At 43.2% G+C, this 21,031-nt stretch overlaps 1 protein-coding gene across 1 annotated transcript in view; it reads left to right on the top strand.

Annotated features, from left to right (window-relative positions):
• Positions 1 to 21,031, top strand: part of LOC138567346 (deoxyribonuclease gamma-like) — a 174,196-nt gene that overhangs the window by 57,829 nt on the left and 95,336 nt on the right. The window contains exons 2-6 of the mRNA XM_069645460.1: positions 10,260 to 10,348; positions 11,768 to 11,854; positions 13,942 to 14,054; positions 15,779 to 15,891; positions 19,069 to 19,226. Of these exons, the coding sequence (XP_069501561.1) occupies positions 10,260 to 10,348; positions 11,768 to 11,854; positions 13,942 to 14,054; positions 15,779 to 15,891; positions 19,069 to 19,226 (560 nt within the window). The remainder of the gene's footprint in view (positions 1 to 10,259; positions 10,349 to 11,767; positions 11,855 to 13,941; positions 14,055 to 15,778; positions 15,892 to 19,068; positions 19,227 to 21,031) is intronic.

Raw genomic sequence — 21,031 nt, 5'->3', positions numbered from 1 at the left:
GTATTGCCCTAAAAAGTAAGGATATGCAAAGATTTGGGCACATTTTTAACAAATACAACTCTGGAGCCTTAGGTATTAGAAAGATTAATCCTATCTCTAATTCTGAGTGAAAAGAGTATATTTTGTCTCTCTATTATCGTTAAATAAATACAGAGGAGAGTAGTTGCTATTCTAACTTAAATGTCAAAGACTTCTTTAAATTTACTGAGGATGACATTGAAAAAACTGTAAAGGATCTAAATCCCTCTCGAGCCCCTGGATCCGATGGCCTTCCGAATATATTGTTCAAGACCAACACGAAATTGTGGGCTGGCATTCTTTATATTATTTTCCAAGAGATTGTCATCACGAGCCAGCTCCCCAGGTCTTGGAGTATGTCATTGTTGATACCACTTTACAAAAAAGGCTTGAGAGATTCCCCAGTTAATTATAGAATTCTACCCATGATTGATTCAAGTGCCATTATCTTCTGCAAACTACCTTTGAGCTATATTAATTTGTGGATTGATAAAAGAAGATTTTTAGTAACCAACTATCTGGTTTCCGTATGGGTTACAGCACTTTGTCCAATCTCTGGACATTAACGCAATTTATTTGACACACTTTATTATCTAAGGCTAATGCACTTTACGTATGCTGTATTTACTTTTCTAAGGCCTTTGATATGGTGGACCATCAGGTTTTATGGAAGAAGATGGTAAAAGGTAATTTGCACACTCAAATTTTACATTTTGTTAAATCCTTTTATACTGACAATATGGTTCAGATCGGAGTTGACCAGGAAGGAAGGTTCAGCTAGCAGGTGTCTGTTAACTATGGCCTAAAACAAGTCTGAGTATTAGCCCCATTGTTGTTTAATATATATGTTGCAGGCCTTGAGGAAGTTTTAAAGAATTATAATAACCATCCCTCTGTATTTTAACACATCCGATAACTTGGCTATCATACACGGATGACATCGTAATCCTCGATCAAACTGCGTTGGGACTACAGCATAGTCTTATGGCTTTGGAGCTATATTCTTTACGTCATGGCCTAATTATTAATCTATCCAAAACTAAAATAATGTCAAATCGAAGAACTATTCAGAAGTATAATTGGGTTGTTCAAAATACTATATTAGAAGAGGTATCTAGTTATTATTACCTCAGAGTGCTAATATCGAATGACTTGGATAAAGAGGTTTTCTCGGAATGTATAATAAATAAAACTACCACCAAGTTAAAGGGAAGTAGGTAATTCATTTAAAAATCTAGCAGGCTTTCTATTGAGGGTCTATTAATATACTGCTAAGGAAACTGCCTGGTTAAATGTTCTAGAAGGGAAATTACGGAAGATGTCTTTAGGTTTGTCTCAATCTGTGCCGGTGGAAGCTATTTGCTTCGAATTGGGTCTCATTTCCCATTTCACACAAAAAGTTATAGCGGTATGTAATTTCTATATTAAGTTTATGATGAACCGAAGCAATCTCAATTCAACATATTCTTATTTTTTAGAACAAGATGGTAACTTGAGTACCCTACCTGCTTTAAAATCATGGCACAAAGAAATTGTTGGTTTCTGGATGAGATAGGATGTTCATGTTCACCTAAAGATAATTTAGCTATTAAATGTAAAGACATTTTTAAAAAGACAATGACTTGTGACCAAAATGCATGTACTTCCTATTTATTTGAGAAATCTAGCTATGCAGTATATTCCATGCAAGCATTTCTGACTGATTCGGCATGTACCTAGATTAATAATATACAGAATACTAAAGTAAGATGGTTTATAATGTGCTTAAGGTTGAACCCGTTACCTACTCTGGCAAATAGGGTTGCTTGGTTTAACATAACCCAGATTGATCTGTCTTTAGGCTATGTGGGAAAGAACTTGAGACTTTCAGGTACTGCTTGACCGATTGCATTGCACTAATTTCTGTATATGAAAAAGGTTATATGACTTTGATTCATGATATGAATTTTATCCACAATAACCAATTCTGGTCTTTTTTGTATGCAGGAGGAAACTTGCTTATGAATTTTTCTATTTATTTATATATGGCAAGACATTTCTAAGTTACTGTATTGAATATATTTTTAGATACAACTTTTATTCTGGATTTAAATGTGTTTTAAACTATTGGACAGTTTAATATGCGTTTTAAAAATGTTGTTTGTTTTAATCAATGATATTCTATTGTCTCATATTGGAAGTCTATGTAAAAGAAGTAGAATAATTGTGTTTTTTTCCTTCTGTTTTAAGTGTTAAAGGTAATATTTAACCAATAAAACACAGTAACAAATAAAAAATTAAGAGTTTGTTATAAAAGCATGTGTCGTAAGAGTGTCTGTCATAGGAGCGTGTGACGTAGAAGTGTGTGTTAAGAGGGTGTGTTGAAGGAGCGTGTGTTAAAGGTGCACATGTTGTAGGTGCACTTGTTGTAAAAACTGTGAAGGCATCACGAAGTAGACACAGACATCTGAATTCAAAGTTTAATTTAGAAACTTGCATTAATAGAAAAAGGATTGGAAAAAGGCTTATCTTGCCATATGCTATGGTGGGATTTCCCTACCCAAATAAACTAAGGATAGTCTGTGTCAGGAAGTCCAAAGCAAATGTCTGTCTGTGTCCAACACCTATTCTTGCCTCCACGTCTAAATGTATACAATGTGTAGGGATGTCAGCCTCAAGTAGTGTTCAAAATAAAGTTCAAAGTTTCTTTCAGCTCTTGGCTTATAATCAGCTTTCCCTTCCTCAGTTCAAAATAGTTCATAAGGCACAGGGGTTCCCTTCCACAAGAGTTCAAATCTTCCAGCTTTTCAAAACAACACAATTCCTTGGGACACTTCCCAGCTCTGCTGTTATTGTTCCTTTTCACTATTTCACATAGGCAGTTCAGTTTCTTGACTTCAAAATCATGTATGAATTGTTGCCGTTTAAACACAAGCTTCTTTATGGGTGCTTTCAGTGGCTTTTCCATACAGGAGCAGTTGTCAGACCACACGGTCCACCCATTACAGGTCACGCAACCGATACCCTTTCTTTGCTGCTTTTCCATCAACATTAGGCAACTGCTTCAACTTGACAGTGATGCTTGGTTTTTTCATACATACTTGTACTCTCCAGGCTCTTGCCAATGCATGTTTTCTCATGGCATACAGTTCCTTGAATTCTCTTGGCATTTGTCAATGCATAATTTCTCATATAATACAGTTCCTTTGAATTCCCTTGGCTCTTGCTAATGCTCATTTCTCTTTTAATATAGTTCCTTGAATTCTCCTGGTTGTTGCCAATGCTTGTTTTCTCATATAATACAATTCCTTGAATTCTCTTGGCTGTTTCCAATGCTTGTTTTCTCCTATAATACAGTTCCTTTGATTCTCCTGGCTCTTGCAAATGCTCTTGCCAAAGCCCTGCTTCCACACCTGCCTCCACACCTACCTTAATTTCCACATTGTTTCCGGTTTTTAAAGTTCCAATGTCCATGATTGGCCCAAAAATGACTCGACCGCTCACTGTCGAAACGGTAGTCCTGTGATACTTGTGATGTCCTCCTTCTTGTCTCAGTACACAGCTGAGGCCGGTATGCATGGGTATTAATAAAATGACGATATGTCTCTCGAGTTGGACTGTTCCTCGTCCCAGTGCCAATTTGGTGTTTCTTAGGGAATGTTTTAAGGGAAGAACAGGGAAAGGGTTGACAATAGCCTATAAAGGCTTGAGGGATAGAGGGTTTGTTATGAAAAGGAAATGGGGGATAACATGTCTCACCCAAGGACGCCCTCACCCCACTCCCCATGTCTCCTCGACTCAGGTGATCCTCCCTTGCAAATCCACCTCCACGGTCAGGATCCAAGTGCGATGTCCTTTCCCCGGCTACCCGAGGAGGAGGATACAGGGGGGAAAGAAGTGAGGATGCCCTCAGATTCCTCACAAATTATGTGTTGTAGGAGCATGCGTTGTGGGAGCAGCTATCGCAGTAGTGTGTGTTGTAGTACCAAAGGATTGTGTGGTAAGAGGGTGTTGTAGGAGTGCTTGTTGCAGGAGTGTTTGTTGTAGGTGCACGTGTCTTAGGAGCATGTCTCATATGTGTGTGTAAACTAGTATTCTGAAGGGTACCTGGTTACTGCCTTGCTCTGCCCAGGTTGGTACAATAATATCAAAAAACAAATGAGCAAGGTCAGGTCAATCTCTGCTGAAGAGTAACCACTGCTACACCCTGAGTGGGTGACCCCTTGTGTGGGTGGTCACAGAATTCTCATGAAACTGTTCTTCTGCACAAAAGGGTTTTATTTTGAAGTGCAGTGGTGTAGTAATAGACTGGTATTTTTCAAAAAACATAGGACATTCACATTTGAGGACATAAAAAGTGTAGTACCTAAGTACGAATGATCAAGTAGTCAATATTTGAGACATCTACTTGTATAGTTTGTTCATTCTCTATAGGTTCCTTGGGAAGGAAGCTTAGAGAATTCAGTGGAATCATAAACAGGTGGGGGGCCCATAGAGTGTGGGCACAATCAAGAGTTGAACAACAACATATAATACATGTCAACACGACAGTGTTTCGGCCATTTTGCGTGGAGCTAGGTGAGCTCTAATGGTGTAGGCCTTCATCAGGACAGGAGTCTCTTCACTTCTTTAGGATGCAGTCGTCATCTTGTCACCAGGTGCGGTGAAGCAGCAGTGTGACATGTCGACATCTGAGACGTCACACTGCTGCTTTAACGATCTTGGCAGCTGAATGCACTGACAATAGACGTGACCGCACCTGTTGACAAGATGACGACTGCATCCTAAAGAAGTTGATCCTTCCACCTCTTAATCTTAGCCACTATCCGGATTCGACCACATAGGACCCTCCACTCATGGTTCTTCAGTAGAGATTGACCTGACCTTGCTCATTCGTTTTTTGATATCATATGTGTGTGTTATGTAGGCGCGTGTATCGTAGGAGTTTGTGTTGTAGGAGTGCATGCCATAGAAGCATGTGTCCTAGGAGTGTACATAGTAAGAGTGTTGTTAGTGATTAATGTAGATATCCAAAATGTTTATCTCACAGGGTTACATGTGATTTTAACAAATTAAATTACAGAGAATGCTCTAGTGATGAAAATGTTATAACGAAAAATCTATGATTTTTATTTTTCTATTTTATTTTGGGGGTCCACCCAAACCCCGCGTTTCTCTATGCTTTTAAACCCAACCCCCTCCCCACCCATTTTAACCCCTTACCCCTACCCCATATACCTTTTAAACAAAAATGTGATATTTTTTTATTATAACATTTTTGTTATTACAGCATTCTCTGTAATTTAGTTGGTTAAAATCACTGCATACCATCTCACACACGTACATGTAAGGTTTTAATATAAAATGCACCTTTATTCTTCTCATGGAATGTATGCATCCTGTACATATTATAGCTCATATTACAGTCCAATTTAACTTTGATACATGTGTGTTTGCAATACGTACAAGATGTGTATATAACTTTTTCAGTTTGTACTTCAATTAATGTGCACAAACTGTACAAAGAGGTGTGTGAGATGAACAGTTTGTACATTACGCAGTTTAAATCTCCTGGAAACTGGCATCAGAGTCAGTCCTCACTTTATGTGAGTTTTCAGGAGATTTCAAATGCGTAGTATACTAACTATAAAATTCCTACGCCTCTTTGTATAGTTCATGCACATTGATTAAATCGGAAATCTGTCATCAAAGTCAGCCCTGACTTTTATGTGCGTTTTCAGAAGATGCAATGGTGTAATGTATGAACTGTGAAACTCATATGTTCTTAGCAGAGTTTGTATGAGAGATGTACATATATTCTGGGCATGCACCAAATATATATAGAGCATGCCTCCAAAGGGCGTGTCGTAGAAGCGTGTGTCATAGGAGCACATGTTAAAGCAGAGCATGTTGTGGAAGCATTTGTTGTAGGAGTGTGCATGTTGTTTTTTATTTATTTAATATAATTTAGTCGGTTAAGGCTTTTTATACATCAACAAGAACGTTAAAAAACTGTACAATGTAATTAATACATTCAATACTAAAAGTCAACATATAATAAGAGCAGTTACAATTATTTGGGTTAATAGCTCTTATTATAAATCAATTGTATCTAAAATCTATTCAATTATAGACCAAAGTTTAGCAATATTATAAAATATTCTAACATCATCCAAATGGAAGAAATTGTCCCACAGCATTAAAAGGTCTTCATAATTTACAACATACCTTCCAGAAGAAAGCAGTGCTATTCTTCTAAGGGTGGTCAAGCTCTCACAAAATAATAATAATAATAAATGTTTAGTGGTTTCCATGGTCTCTTCTCCACACAATCTGCAAAGTCGCTGTGCTTGGCAGATTCCACTACACCCTCCTAGATCTTCCAGAGAATTTACTGAATTAAATTAAATTTTCATAGAGGTGTGCATGGTCCAATTGTGAGGGTCTTCATGAGAATAACTTGGAGGCTGGGGGTGAGCCAAATAATGAACTAGATATTCAGTTCTAAGTGATTTAGTGGTTACATTGGTGGTCATTTTAGCAACATATAGATCATTTTGCCTGCACCAACTACCATTATCTCTTGCCAAGATGGATAGACTCTTTCTATTAAAAGAAATAGGTCAATAAAAAAATTAATGGTATGTACAATGTCAGATGGGGCATTGTTTAATTTCCAGTATACATTTAATTTATGTAATTCCATCATAGAGTTAATTTAGCGTTTGTCATAGGTGCACGAGTTGTAAGAGCACATGTCTTAAACGCACTTGTCATAGAATCATGCCTTGGAAGAGGAGCATGTGTTGTAGGAGCGCCTGTCATAGGAGCGCATGTCATAGAAGCATGTATCACAGGAGCATTTGTTGTAGTAGCATGTGTTGTAACAGTATGTTGTAGGACCATCTGTCATAGGAGCGCATGTTGTAGGAGTGTATGGTAAGAGGGTATCATAGGAGCACGTATTTTAGAAGCACACGTCATTGCATATGTCATAGTAGCATGAGTCGTAGGAGCTTGTGTACTTAGAGCTTGTCGTAAGAGTGAGTTGTAAAAAGCTGCAATGGCATAACGTATTAACTGTGAAACTCATATGTTCTTAGCACAGTTTGTATGAAAGATGTACGTTTATTATAGGCATCCACCAAATGTATATAGAGTATGCCTATAACATACATAGAGCGCATGTTGTCGGAGCTTGTGCCATATGAGCGCATGTCATAGGAGTGCATGTTGTAGCAGCGTGTGTGGAAGGAGCACCTGTTGTAGGAAGGTGTGTTGTAACAGTGTGTTGTAGGATGTTGTAGGAGTGTGTAGTAAGAGGGTGTCATAGGAACGCATGTCATAGGAGCACATGTCATAGCATATGTTTTAGGTGCGTTGGTCATAGGTGGATGTGCACTAAGTGCCTGTTGTGAGAGTGTGAGTTGTAAAAGTGTGTGTCATAGGAGTACGTGTCATAGCAGTGTGGTTAGAGGGTGTGTTGTAGGAGTGCATGTTGTAGGAGCGCATGTCCCGCCTCTTTTACTAGCCTACCCTCAGAGGCCATCTCCCCCCCCTTGAGCCTTTTATGTTCGTCCTGTTTCTCACAGTCCTTGTGTCTTTGTGGCACTCTGATGCCTACGGGCTTTTGGCACTTGATAAATAAATAAATATATGACCCAGGAGCACTTGTCATAGGAGCACTTGTCAGAGCATTTCTTGTGAGAATGTGTCATTGGAGCGTGTTTTGCAAGAGCATGTGTCGTAGGAGCGTGTGTCGTAGGAGTTTGCATAGCAAGAGTGTGTTATTTGTGTAGATATATGAAATTTGTATCTCACACACTTATGTATAGGCTTTCAATATAACATTTTATTTTATTCTGCTCATGAATTTTATGCCTCGTACATGACTTTCACAGCTCGCTATTGATTAAGTGTGCATAAATTGTAAACAGAATTATATGAGTTTTACAGTTCGTGGATCACACAATTTAAAGCGCTTGAAAACTGACATCAAGGTCAGCCCTCACTTTCATATGAGTTTTCAGGAAACTACAATTGCGTAGTGTTCAAACTGAAAAACTCAGACACCTGTTCATACAGTTTGTGCACATTAAGTACATCTGAAAACTGACATCAAAGTCAGGCCTGACTTTTATGTAAGTTTTCAGAAGATGAAATGGTGTAAAATATGAATTGTGTGAAATTCATACATTCTTAGCACAGTTCACGTGAAAGATGCAGTTTGAATTAATGTACACGAAATGTAGAAACAGGCATAGGAGTTTTAGAGTTAGTACATCACACAATTTAAATCTCCTGAAAGCTGACATGAAGTTCAGCCCTCACTTTCATATGAGTTTCCATTAAATTACAATTGTGTAACGTACTAACTGAAAAACCCTTACGCCTGTTTACACAATTTTTGCACATTAATGACATCTGAAAACTGACATCAAAGTCAGGCCTGACTTTTAGGTGAGTTTTTAGAAGATGCAATGGTGTAATATATGAATTGTGTGAAACTCATACGTTCTTAGCACAGTTCATGTGAAAGATGCAGTACGTACTTGAATTAATGTGAACAAACTGTTGAAAGAGGTATAGGAGTTTTTCAGTAAGCACATCACAACATTTTTCTTTCCTGAAAACTGACATGAAGTCATCCCTCAATTTCATGTGAATTTTCAGTAGATTACAATTGTTTAACGTAAGAACTGTAAAACTCATAGGCCTCCTTGTACAGTTTGTGCACATTCATTATATCTGAAAACTGACATAAAAGCCAGCCCTGACTTTATGAGAGTTTTCAGAAGATGCCCTGATGTAGTGTATGAACTGTGAAAATCATACGTTCTTTGCACAGTTGGTATGAAAGACCAAGTTCGTACTTGAATAAATATACACAAATTGTAGAAAAAAGCATAGAAGTTGTAAATCTCCTAGAAATTGACAACCGGGTCAGCCCTCCCTTCCATGTGACATTTCAGGTGATTAAAATTGCGGTGTGTAAAAATTGTAAAACTCATACACCTCCTTGTACAGTTCGTGCTCATTAATTACATTGGAAAACTGACATAAATGTCAGCCCTGACGTGTATGTGTTTTCAGAAGATGCAATGGTGTCAAGTATGAACTGTGAAACTCATACGTTCTTAGAACAGTTTGTATGAAAAATGCACGTTCAATCTCTGCATGCGTTGAATATAGATACATTTAAAACGCTAATAACTCAAAATTGGCCAAGTTGATTTTCTATTTTTTTTTTCAGTGCACCAATTCCAGATGAAATCTTTGTGCATGCCAAAAATGGAGAACATTGAATTTTGAGATTTTGGGCATACAAATTTATATTTTATCCTATGGGAAAGCCCCATGTAAAAGCTGTTCAAAACACTATCAAAGAATTTCTTTTTTAAACTATGAAGCCCTGAGGGTACAATTCTGATATTTTCCATGCACAGGCCTCGCAATATTACTGTGGCATATTTTGAGATTTGTTCATACAAGGGTTTGAAAGTTATTTTGAAAAGTTATTTTCTGAAACTCAATAGAGACGTTGTCTTAAACTTAGCTATGCCTTGTGCTACCAAACAGTAATATTTATATGTATATATATACACACATATATATGGCATTTAACATATAGAGATGTGTCATACAGATATGTCATATTTGACATATTCATTCTATACATTTTGATTGACACATATGCACTGGCAGCACAACGTATATGTCAAACTAAAATCATGACTTGTGAATTAAATAGCAAGCATGGGACCTATAGATATACTTGTCACAGAAGGGTGTTGTTTTTTTATCTGGTGCCGGCCAGAATTCCAGTATAACTCGGTCTCATTTCACATTCGAACATGTGTTTGCCAAGGCAACTACAAACTGTTGGTACAACATGGGTCATTCAGGCACAAACGTGTTACCTGCGATTCGCATACGGTTTGTGAAAATAATAATGAACCATAAAAGTGACACCTGCAGAGACTGTGCAAAAAGTGGATCCTCTGTGAATCCTGCTGATTGGGTCGATGCTCCATGATTCTCAACACCTGTGGTGAGGCTTGGCATGTATTCTGGACTCTGTCAGGTGCTCTGGTTCCTCCTCCTGCTGCTGTCTTGTAAGACTTCTCCACATGACACATGTGCAGGCCAACACCATTTGCCTAATGGAATCGATCTGTTGGTGGACTCTTGGGCTTCTCTGCCAAAAGAAGCTGATTGAGATGAGCCGCATCCTAACATGTTTGTGCATTGTCTCCGCACAGATCCTTGCCCGGTGCGATATCACTCTTGTCCAAGAGGTCCGCGATTCTAAAGGGGAGGTCATCCCGGCCTTGATAAAGGAACTCAACAGGTAACAGCTTGCATGAATGGTGGGATGGTGGGAGAACACTACGAAGCATCTCACCATTGCCCTTAAGGGTTCTGATGGGTGCAGCTGCTATCCCAACGGAAAGGCAAAGTGTGATCGAAGACTTAGTTATTGCAAAGAAGAGGCCCCTACTGCCAGTGACAGTAGAGGCTCTCTGTGGCATGACCATTATGATCCTGGAAAACTCTTACGCGTCATATCCAAATACAAAAAAAGTGTTATGTAGTCGTTCCAGGTCCAGAGAGCAACACTACTTAAAAAATAACTTGCGCAATGGAAAGACAAAGTGAGGCTCTAGGTTGAACACAATTCTCCTCAGCTATGTCTAGTTGGGTCTCGTTCAACATTCCGTTCCGGGTCACTCTCCTTGTTATTGCCAGAGTCATTGGTGTGAGTAAAGTCCCAAACCTTCATTACACAAGATTCACAGATGAATGCCCTTGTGTTATTCATATCTAAAATCGTTGTGATCCCCCTTGTATCTTTTGCAAAACACCCCAGACACCCAACAATAATCGGATGCTTGACAGGTGTTTGGAATGAAGAGTGGGCAATGAAGAGCATTCCCATGTTAGGTTCCCTCAGGGAAGTCCTTTCTCACCTTATTTACAATCTCCCGATGGTGCCCTTGGTGGGTCTGCCCATTTAACAATAGTCTCCCATCAGCTCTCCATCTTCCAGCCAGTGCCCTTGTGGCTCAGAATGCCCTCTGTCTCCAAGTTCATCCCGCGTCCCTCTAAAATGGATATAAAATAACTATGGGCCTTGAAGACCCTGCTACATTCTTCAGTTCCTGGTCGAGGGTCTTACTCCTGTCCAACCCCTCTGAACTGACTCCCTGATTGCATCCGGAGATGCGGGCAGTCCACAGTTCTACATGATAGCATGTTCTCCCTTTCTACTAACCTCACAACTCAGGTGTGGAGCACATGCTGTCCCAGAAGCCCATGTGCACCCAGAAACAGAGGCACACACTAACATACACATATTACACTTTCCCTGGCTCCCAGCTTCCCTGCCAGAAAAGGCCTGAATTATGGCTACCCAGGGGATGCAGGGGGGGGGGCAGACTGAACTGCTAGCCCCCCTACACCATAGGTGGGTAGAAGCGAACCACAGAGATCTCTCGCAGTGGTAGCCCCTGTCTGATAATGGGCAGGCAGCGGCAGTGCGGAGGGTAAGTTGTGTTTTTCAGTATATGTCACCTAAACAGCAACATGGCCAGTAATGCATAGATATTGGAGGCCCACCTGCTGTGCCCTTAATGATGTAAGACAGAAGTTGGAATTTCTCACACAGAGAAATATGGGAAGCTGAAAAAAATGCAGGCCCTGGATGGGGATAGGGAGAGCTTGTAAACATAATGGCACTAATAGTGTTTCTACCCTCTCTCACATGCAGGTACGATACCTACCACCAATACACCTACCTGGAAAGCAAGAGGCTTGGGCGGAACAGCTACAAGGAGCAGTATGTCTTTATTTACAGGTACAGCACCCCTCCCCCACCTATCCCAGGCGGTTTATAGTGACTTTTTCGACAGTCACTATTTCGACATACCAATATGTCGAACCAAAATTGGCGAAACATTTTTTTTCAAATGCCTTTTTTTTTTTATTTGAGGGGGGGGGACTCCCCAACCCCACGTTTTTTTTCAAAAACACATCTTTTTTTCCTAACTAAACAAAACTAAACCCCATAAAATAAAAAACAATGAATTCGAAGAAAAGAAAATCAGCACTTTTGGTTCGACATTTTGGTATGTCGAAAAAGAATGTTTGACATATTAACTGGATACCATCCCCAGGCTCCTGCCTGCACTGGTGGCACCCCATCTCCCACTCTCTGGAGCACCCCCTGCTTACCACACCTTTCCCTCTGTCCTGGAAGACTCTTACCTGTGGCAGGGAGGAGGTTGGCATGCTTATCACAGGTCTGTGCCTACCTTGACAGGACCACCCGACCCACCCCCACCTCCACTTCACCACTGGCAGCAAGGTGGCTTGCCCACATGTCACAGGCTCTTCTTGGAAGGGCGCCCACCTCTACCGGGCAGCACATCCTCTGCCTAGTGCACAGGTGTGTCTGTCTGCTCTGGCGGGAGACTTCCCTGCGCTTGGCCTTAGAAGCGGTCCTTTCTCCCCTGAGTCAGTGCTGCAGCACACTGAGTATGCGGGCAGTGCTGGGCAGAGTGAGCCATGCGGCAAGCAGGGCCAGAATCTGTACTGCCCTTTTTGGAAAATCTGATTCAGACACTACCTGGTATCCTGACCTTGAAGACCATTCTGGCCTGGGCACTGCAAAGTAGGATGGCAGCACTGCCAGAGGGCAGAGACACTTACGACCCTAGCGGTATGGAGTAAACGGCGCCATTACGAGGTCCCCTCGCGGGACCCAGGAAGCAACGTCTGGGAAAACCAGGCGTGCTTACCGGGTCCCGCGAGGGGAAGAGGGAGCAAACAACGGGCCAACTCGTAATGGCCCGTTGTTTGCTCCCTCTCCCATTCCCATTCAGCCCTATGGGGGCTGAAATGGGAATGGGGAAGGACTGTGTCCGGGTCCTTGGAGGGAGGAATTACCGGGCCTTCCAAAATCGGAATGGCCCGGTAATTCCTCATTCTGAGTATCCGGACCCGGACGCGATTTCTGCGGCAGTCATGCCGCCAATAGCAGCATGGCTACCGCCGAGGTCGTAATGAGGCCCTGTTGAGACTGCGGCAAGATGAGCCTCCACATCACAGGAGACATGAACTGGCCATCAAAGAGGATGGTCAGCACAAGCTTGGAGACGCCTGGACGAGTTCTGTATGGGGAAAGGCTGCATTTATTCCAGGTTTAAGGCTGCCCTGCAGCCAAATAAAGGGCGCAAAGCGTTATATGCAGGCAGGCGTCTTTGACCTTTGTCACTAAGAGTTGCCAGCGAGCAGCAAACTTGAGGAAACCAGGAGCCTCTTCGAGAGGCGTGCGAGCAAACAGAATGCACCAGGGTTTTCTCATATGCATCTTGAAGATACTCCACGTGTTGCCAGAGGTGCTCCGGTGTGCCGTTTGGTGCAGAAGGTCAAAGGCATTTTATGTAACTCCAAGATGCTCTTGGGATCCTCCACTGTTTTCAGAGCTGCTCATTGCAAATCCAGCCCCAAAAATTCCTACCCAGCATAACTTGCTCTGATCATCTTCCTTACCTTGCCCACGAGTCCCTTCCTGGCCGACAGAGGCGTGCGAGGGGGCGTGGGGGGCTGAGGAGGCTATAGCCCCCGATCTTTTGTTTTTAGCCCCGGATGTAATAAGCTCTGGGGCTACAACCAAAAGGCTAGCTAGCCCCAAGTCCCGACAGTCCTGGTATTAGCTTAGCCCCCAGATCTTTTCCAGACCTGGCAACACCCCTGCTGGCCTATTTTTCATTTTCTTCTGAACTTGGGAGGTAAGTGGTGCTGAATGTGCAGACACCTCCTGTGCAGCGGCAGCCGAGACGGTGGTGCACGTTTCTGCACCCGTGCAGGAGCTGGGGGATGCATGAGGAGATGCTAATGTCTTCTGTTATTTTTCTCCCCTCTCCCTCCCCTCACCACCAGGGCAGGCGCTGTGAAGGTGGTGGACTGGTACCAATATGCGGAGGTCCAAGAAGGCGACCAGGACGCGTTTGCCAGGGAACCTTTCATTGTTCGCTTCCACTCACCGAAAACAGGTACCACATAGGTGACAAACAAGGGCATGCCCACATCTCAAACAATGGAGGGGTGGGTGATAGTAGCAGGCCGGGCACTAGGTGTAAGGCTGCCTGGGAGAGTTACACAAGCTTGAGCCGGCACTACCTGCTGTGAGTACAATAGCGTGTATTTCTAAACATGCCTGATACCAGATCTGTGGAAAGGCCCGACATAGCCACAAGCGGTACTGTTGACATCATACATGAGCATATCAGAAGATGAGCAGGTCAGAACCATATAGCTACACAACATAGTAGAAAACTTATTTTCTGTTTTAAAGAAGCCAAGAATCACACACAGCAGAGTGCACACACTGACAGGCTCAGGCCGAGGACAACAAAGCGTTCCCTAAGATTACAGAACATTCCATGGCTAAATGCTCAGTCGTTTCTCTGCAACGATGCCCAGGGCCGCCTTGTGCGCTTTATAAATTCAAATAAATAAATAAATAAACCCTAATATTTCACTACACCAATACAACAACCATACTCAGTTATACCTCCAAGTGAATTGTACCCGAGGCAGTTATCGCCTCAGGAACGGTGTCACCTCCATCCAAGCTTGGAGGACGAGTACCTGCCTGAACTCTAATCCCTCCAAACCAGAATTCATTTTACGAATCCGTCCACCTAAACAGGCAGCCATGTAAGAGCAGCGGGATGGTATGCACTCTCCTGGATTCCCAACTCCACTGGCTCCCGATCCCACATTACTCGGGCTAATTATCAACAGCAATCTCTCCTTCCAGCAACATGTGAATGAAGGCGCCCAAACTGTGCAGGATCAACTTGTACTCCTCTGGAAGATGAAACCCTTCCTCCCAGCTGAGGATTTCTGAACCGCAGTCAGTGCGCTGGTAATCTCACACCTGGCTGCACGATTCAAGGCAGGAACATAGAAATGTGACCACATCTCCTCCGTCCTAAGAGAATGACACTGGCTACGCAGCCCAGCCGCAATACACTGCAAAACTTCCTGCGTCACGTAGAAAGCAACGACTGCCCAAACACCAGCCTAGCTAGCCACAAAACTCACAGGCTCAGGTGGAATGCACTACTGTAGAAGCCAGACCACTGTGAGGCATGAGGCTAAACTGGCACACAAAGATAACATCAGGGACCAGGCCTTGTCTTGCTAGGCCTCAGTCTAATAAAACACCACTGCAGCCACAATTAGGACTGCTCCAAGCTCCTGCTGTGTTAGTAGGAAACTCAAGACCCTTCTCTTCCGGGAGCACCTAGGGGCCACTTAGGACCTGCTATTGCTGTGTATTTACCACCCTTGTACTATGGGATATCCAAACTACAACAGCATGTCATCTCCCCTTTTACCGACCTCTGGTAACCCCAGATTAGTTGTATATCTCTCGGTTGCTTCGTGCACAAATACAAACAAACCTTTTAACTGACTTTGTCCCGCATAGCTGTCCCTCAGGCATATTTTCAGAGGCCCAGGATTTAGACAGCAAAGCTAGCCCTCAGTGAACAGGAATGATCCTAGTGCAGGGTGTATACAGCTGACTGCCATCAGCTTTACTGGCTCAGGCTTGAGATGCTGGACATGCATGTAGTTCTTGCTGGGCGTGTATAGGGGGGATGCAGGGCGGGGTCTGAGAGGTCTGGAATTTGGCATAGTGACGTTTCCTGAGCATGCAACAGGCTGCGCAAACCCAACACGGCTTTCTATGGTTTCCCTTTCGCAGTTATCAAAGACTTTGTCCTGGTGTCTCAGCACACGCGCCCGCGCGAGGCCGCAAAGGAAATCCAGAAGCTCTTCCGGGTCATCGAGGAAGTGAGAGTCCACTGGAAAACAGAGGTACTGCTGAAGCGTCAGGCGGCATGGGCGGTCGGCCATGGTGGATTGTACTGGGCACATGATATGATATGGCATTTATAACGCGCCTATACACAGGTGTTTCAAGGCACGACGAGGCAAGGCGGGGGAGGGACAGAGGGAAGACAGACAACGATCTTACTAGACCCGGTGTCATTCAGATCGCGCAAGTGCAAGGGAAATCGCATGCTAAATCATTAGTGCAGGGGCTGTTTTGCAGCTGCACAATACTGCATAAAAGGTGGATTCCTGTTCTGAATACTGTTTGTAGGACTGCACTGAACACATGTAGACCAGTGTGTGCATTTGTGGGTCTCTAGTGTGTGGTGTGTGGGCGTGGACGTGCATGTGTGTAGAGTGATAAAGACTTAATCCCCCAGCATTCCAGCAGCTGACTGCTGGATATATACATTGGGTAAGTCACAGCAGCACATACTTGGAAGTTACAAACAGAGCTGCCACTGGCAGACAAACTTACTGCAGGTGCTGGGATAGAAAGAATTAAGGAAGGGTGGAGAATAGACTTGCCTTTTGGGTGTGTTCTGCTGAAAACACGTGTATAGCACAGGTGCGTGATCCACAGAGCATCAGAGGCAGTGGTGAAGGCCTCGCCCTGTCACGCGCTTCCCTGGGCTGCATTATATTGCGCGAGCGAGATGAATATGCTTGCTGCTGCATCGCTGCGGATCAGGGGTGGGGGAGGCGGTGTGTGCATGGAGCACATGAAAGGAATCCATTTCGATGCTACCCGCACCACTGCACTACACGAGCAACCCTCCTGGGGCAGGCCTTTGCCCAGGGAGCGCCCTGTGCGAGGCAACATTTGCTGCCACCAGCAGGAATAAAATCTCACCACCTGTACACATTTATATTCAGCGGTTTACACCGAGGTGGAACACCGTGTTTTTTCTGCGTTTGCCTCCCTGTGCTGCATTTTATACAACAAAATGCAAGACTCAATTGAAAACCAAAGGCAAGAAACAGTTATTAAAACGGTAACAAAACCTCAAAGATGTTCACACAATGCACGTTGGAAACAGATAATCTTTTACAAAGCAAAGCGTTCTAAAGATGCATGGATGCCTTTGGTCCACTGGGCGCTTTATAACTCCAAATAAATAAATAAATGGAAGAGCACTTATGACCACATGCGTTTCCTGCGTTTAATGGCCAAAAAGTGAATGTTACCTATTGCACAAAACATGTGTGTGACAGTGCATAAATAAGGTTGGCTGTATATTTTCTGCTCTGTGCCGTGTGCATAGGTTCCTTGAATGTCAAATAAAGCAAATGTAAACAACTGGACCTAGTAGAAGCCCACTTAGTTAAGCCACCCTTGCTGTAATTAGCCTCTGCTCACTCATGTTATTCACCTGAAGGCAGAGTGCCCTGGTTTGACTTCCAGTGGACTAGTACCAAATGCTCTGTACTGGATCCAGTTGCTCACATAGGGCTGTCTGTTTGTCTTCTGAACTTCTGCTAGGAAAGGTCTAGGGGTGATCATATTTCATTAGATTGATTCTATTATTACAACTCATGTGCTGCACCTGGATCCAGTAGAAACCATGTCATAGATGTCAATTGGAAGTTTCCCAGATGACATAGCACCACGTGCAATATACTGCCCCTGCAACAACCAGTAATCCCCCCAAAAACGAATGCAAAAACAACAAGGATGAAAATTGCATTTTTTTTTATTTACTTGCACGTCTTTAGACAATAAATAGATGGGGGCTTGGGTTAGTGTATTAAAAAAAGGTGGGGTGATCTTGGCGGTCTCCCCCGCATTAAAAAAATTAAAAAAGTGACAAAAAAGGAAGAAGTATTTTCGAAATTCGACACAAAAAAATCGTTGTTTTGGTCCTCGTTTTTTTCCACAGGATTTCAATGTAGAACACAACAACCGCCCTTTGCTGTGTCATGTTTTTGGCTTGAAGTTATGGTACTCCTTTCCTTTTCCTGTTACAACTCCACTGCTGCATCAGGTGGATGCAGAGGTAGAATTGCAATCTGCCAATTGGGTAAAGCTGTAGATGAAGTTTGTCTCCAGATGGTGCAACCAGGAGGAATAGGAGCAAATTCAATAGGAGTGCTGGTATTGTTGGGCAATTGCTTTGTGTTTATGGCTCCTGGGTCCTGGCCTCCCACACCCAATCGCCCTAGCCTCCACACTTGCCTCGGCACCCACTGGCCTATGCCACCACAGGCCTGAACTTACTTATATGTTGGCAGCTGACCACTTGCCAGCTGCTCACTCCCTAGCACTTCCCTCTTGGGAAACATACCAAAATCTCGCCCCGTTACAGCGACTATATCGTTAGTCCACCTGAGCGCAGTTCACAAATCCTGACATCCATTACTGCACCCGAGCGCAGCAGGGGTCACGGGGGATTCCCCTGCTGTCCTTGGACGCAGTAACGGTGGTTGCAGGGGTGTCCCCAACTTACCAGTACAGTAAGCATGGTAGAACATACAGTTATTTTTAACAAAAAGGACCCTGCGGTGTCAGCACCACCCTATGTAAGTGGGAGGAACTGACGCCGCAGGGGCACAAGACCATCGGCGCCGCACACAGAAGTGCACCGCAGTAAAGGTAAGTGGGGGAGTGGGGAAATTACGGGCTGGGGAAGGCGGGCAACAGTGATCAATCTGATCACTGCGCCGCGCCGCAATTGGCGTCAACATTTTCGTCGGCGCAGTGATCACATAGATTCTCCCTCTTGTACACCTAGCACTTATCCCCCTCCCGCCCCCACTCCCTCATCCCTTCCCTGTCTCTCTCTGCACTTGCACGTTTTGAATCCTCTGAAGGCCTAGCAGGTCCGGCTCTATCTTTCATTGTTTTACTTGCTTTCATTCCCATGTTCCTTCCCTGCTGCCCTGCGGGCGCTTTGAAACACAATTTACTTAATGTCTAAGCGCCTTACAAATGCACAGTAAATAAATAAAATAGATCTATCTACATTGAAGAGCAAAGGCATGTTTAGAAGGCAAATACACAAAATGGTAGCCCAGGACTCAGATGGATTAGTGCCAACAGCCCTGCCAGACATATCATATTCAGTAGATAGGAGATGCCACTAAAGGGAAATGGCATGGATGTCCAATCTTTCACTGCGCGCTTGATTGAACCTCAATCCTTTCTTTGTCTGTGTCTAGAACATCATGCTCTTGGGAGATCTGAACGCAGCGTGTGGCTACCTGACCAATGAAGACTGGAAGAGCATTCGGCTGAGGAGCGGCGACCGATTCCACTGGCTGATCGGGGATAAGGATGACACAACTGTCAGCCACAAAACCCACTGCGCCTATGACAGGTAGGGGAATACCTATGGGCTAGATTGGCCGCAACGCATCCAGAATGGCACCCTCTACGACTCTTGAACAATTCATGATTGTACTCAGAATTCCTGGCCAAGATAGAGAGGCCTGCATTAATTCAAATCTAGGAATCATCTCCGGATCCCCAGAAAAGCGTGTTTATTTCTATGCTTAATTTCCGTATGGTTAGGATTGATTGAATCGTGGCACACCTATGAAATGGTTGGGCCAAAGATTTCTTGCACTGTGTTGAACAATAACTCTCTTAGCGAGTTGTTTGTTCTAATTTTGGTTTAGTGAATGTGATGGCGCTCTAGCTCCACCCTGCAGTCAAAACAATGCCACAGCAAATGACAGAAGACGAGGGGAGTTGAGAAGAAGAATATTTCTTCGGTGTGACAAATGGCAATTCTTGGGCATATACTGACTGAAGTGATAATTTGTGTGTTTTCTGCCATATAAACCAGTGAGGGGTTGTTTTCCTACATGTGTGTTCTCTGTTCCTGCTGCTCTTTTTTCAGCATCTCTCAGTGTGTGTACACATCTTATTGGTCTCAGCCTCAGTATCAGCCCCTCTGTCACAGTCACAGTATCTTAGTCTGTCACAATCAGTCACTTCGTCTCAGTCACAATCTATAAATCTCAGCTCAGTCTCTGAATCTCAGTCTGTAAATTACAGTCTCTCATTCTCTCAGTCACAGCCTCTCAGTCATACTCTCAAAGTCAAAATCTCTGAGTCCCAGTCATAGTTTCTCAGAGTCTCAGTAGATTAGTCACAGTCATGTTGCATCAATCACAGTCCTTAAGTCTCAGTCATAGTGTCAGCCTCTCAGCCACAGATTGTAATGGGATCATTACAGGTTTGCTGGTATCTCGCTGGTAATTCTGGTGGGAAACTGGCAAACGGACCTACCATTACCAGCGCCAGATATCATTGTGTTATTGGGATATTACAGCTGCCGTCAAATGCAGTCATTCCGAAATTCCATGGAGTCCCATAGGACTCCATTTATTTATTTATGTATTTATTTATTCACTTATAAAGCGCACTGAGCCCAGGGGCAACTAGGCACTGATACAAACTTCGGAATGTTGTTGGTTCATGGGGGGAATTACCGGTATCACTGGCCCTGGAATTACTGGTGTAGGTAAGACCAGCTGTTTTTGCCAGCTTTCGGCTGGAGGTAAATCAATGAACCCCCACTGGTAAAATTATAGTTTGGCAGTGCAGGAAATTCCTACGCTGCCAAATGTAACCGTTTATTGAGAGACCACCCTCAACACAGGAGTTCCTTCCCTCTCCACTCAAGGTGTCACACAGCAAACTGTTTAACCAATTCTTTTCTTCAGCCCTACTTCAGACACATGTCATGCCCCTTGGATCCTCAGCACACTGAGCTACCAATGAGCCAAGAACCAGACTGGTGTACAGGAAATATATTTGTATTTATTTAAATTAAAAGTAATAGAAATCACACTGAACTACACGCGCCTCCTTTTTTGTGGCTTATCTTTAACTTCTTGTTCCTCAAATCGATCACACAAATTTGTTTTAAAAAAACACAAATCACAATTCTTTACTTTCTACAAATTTCACTTCAATGAATAATTAAACTGACCAATAACCAAAGCAATTATACATGTAGTGTTGTGCAATTTTGATTTTCCTGCTGGCTTAAAAGGCTAGAAGAAGGGTTTCAGATTGGTACAAATACATATGGCAATTATGAATTCAGTCACACTTTTGGTTTAAAATAAACACAGGGAGATTTAGCGGTTTGTTTTACAGACCCCCATCCCC

The sequence above is a fragment of the Ambystoma mexicanum genome, chromosome 2p (assembly GCF_040938575.1).
Source record: "Ambystoma mexicanum isolate Mex_15411 chromosome 2p, UKY_AmexF1_1, whole genome shotgun sequence".
Taxonomy (NCBI): domain Eukaryota; kingdom Metazoa; phylum Chordata; class Amphibia; order Caudata; family Ambystomatidae; genus Ambystoma; species Ambystoma mexicanum.
This window is presented reverse-complemented; position numbering and strand designations above follow the sequence as displayed.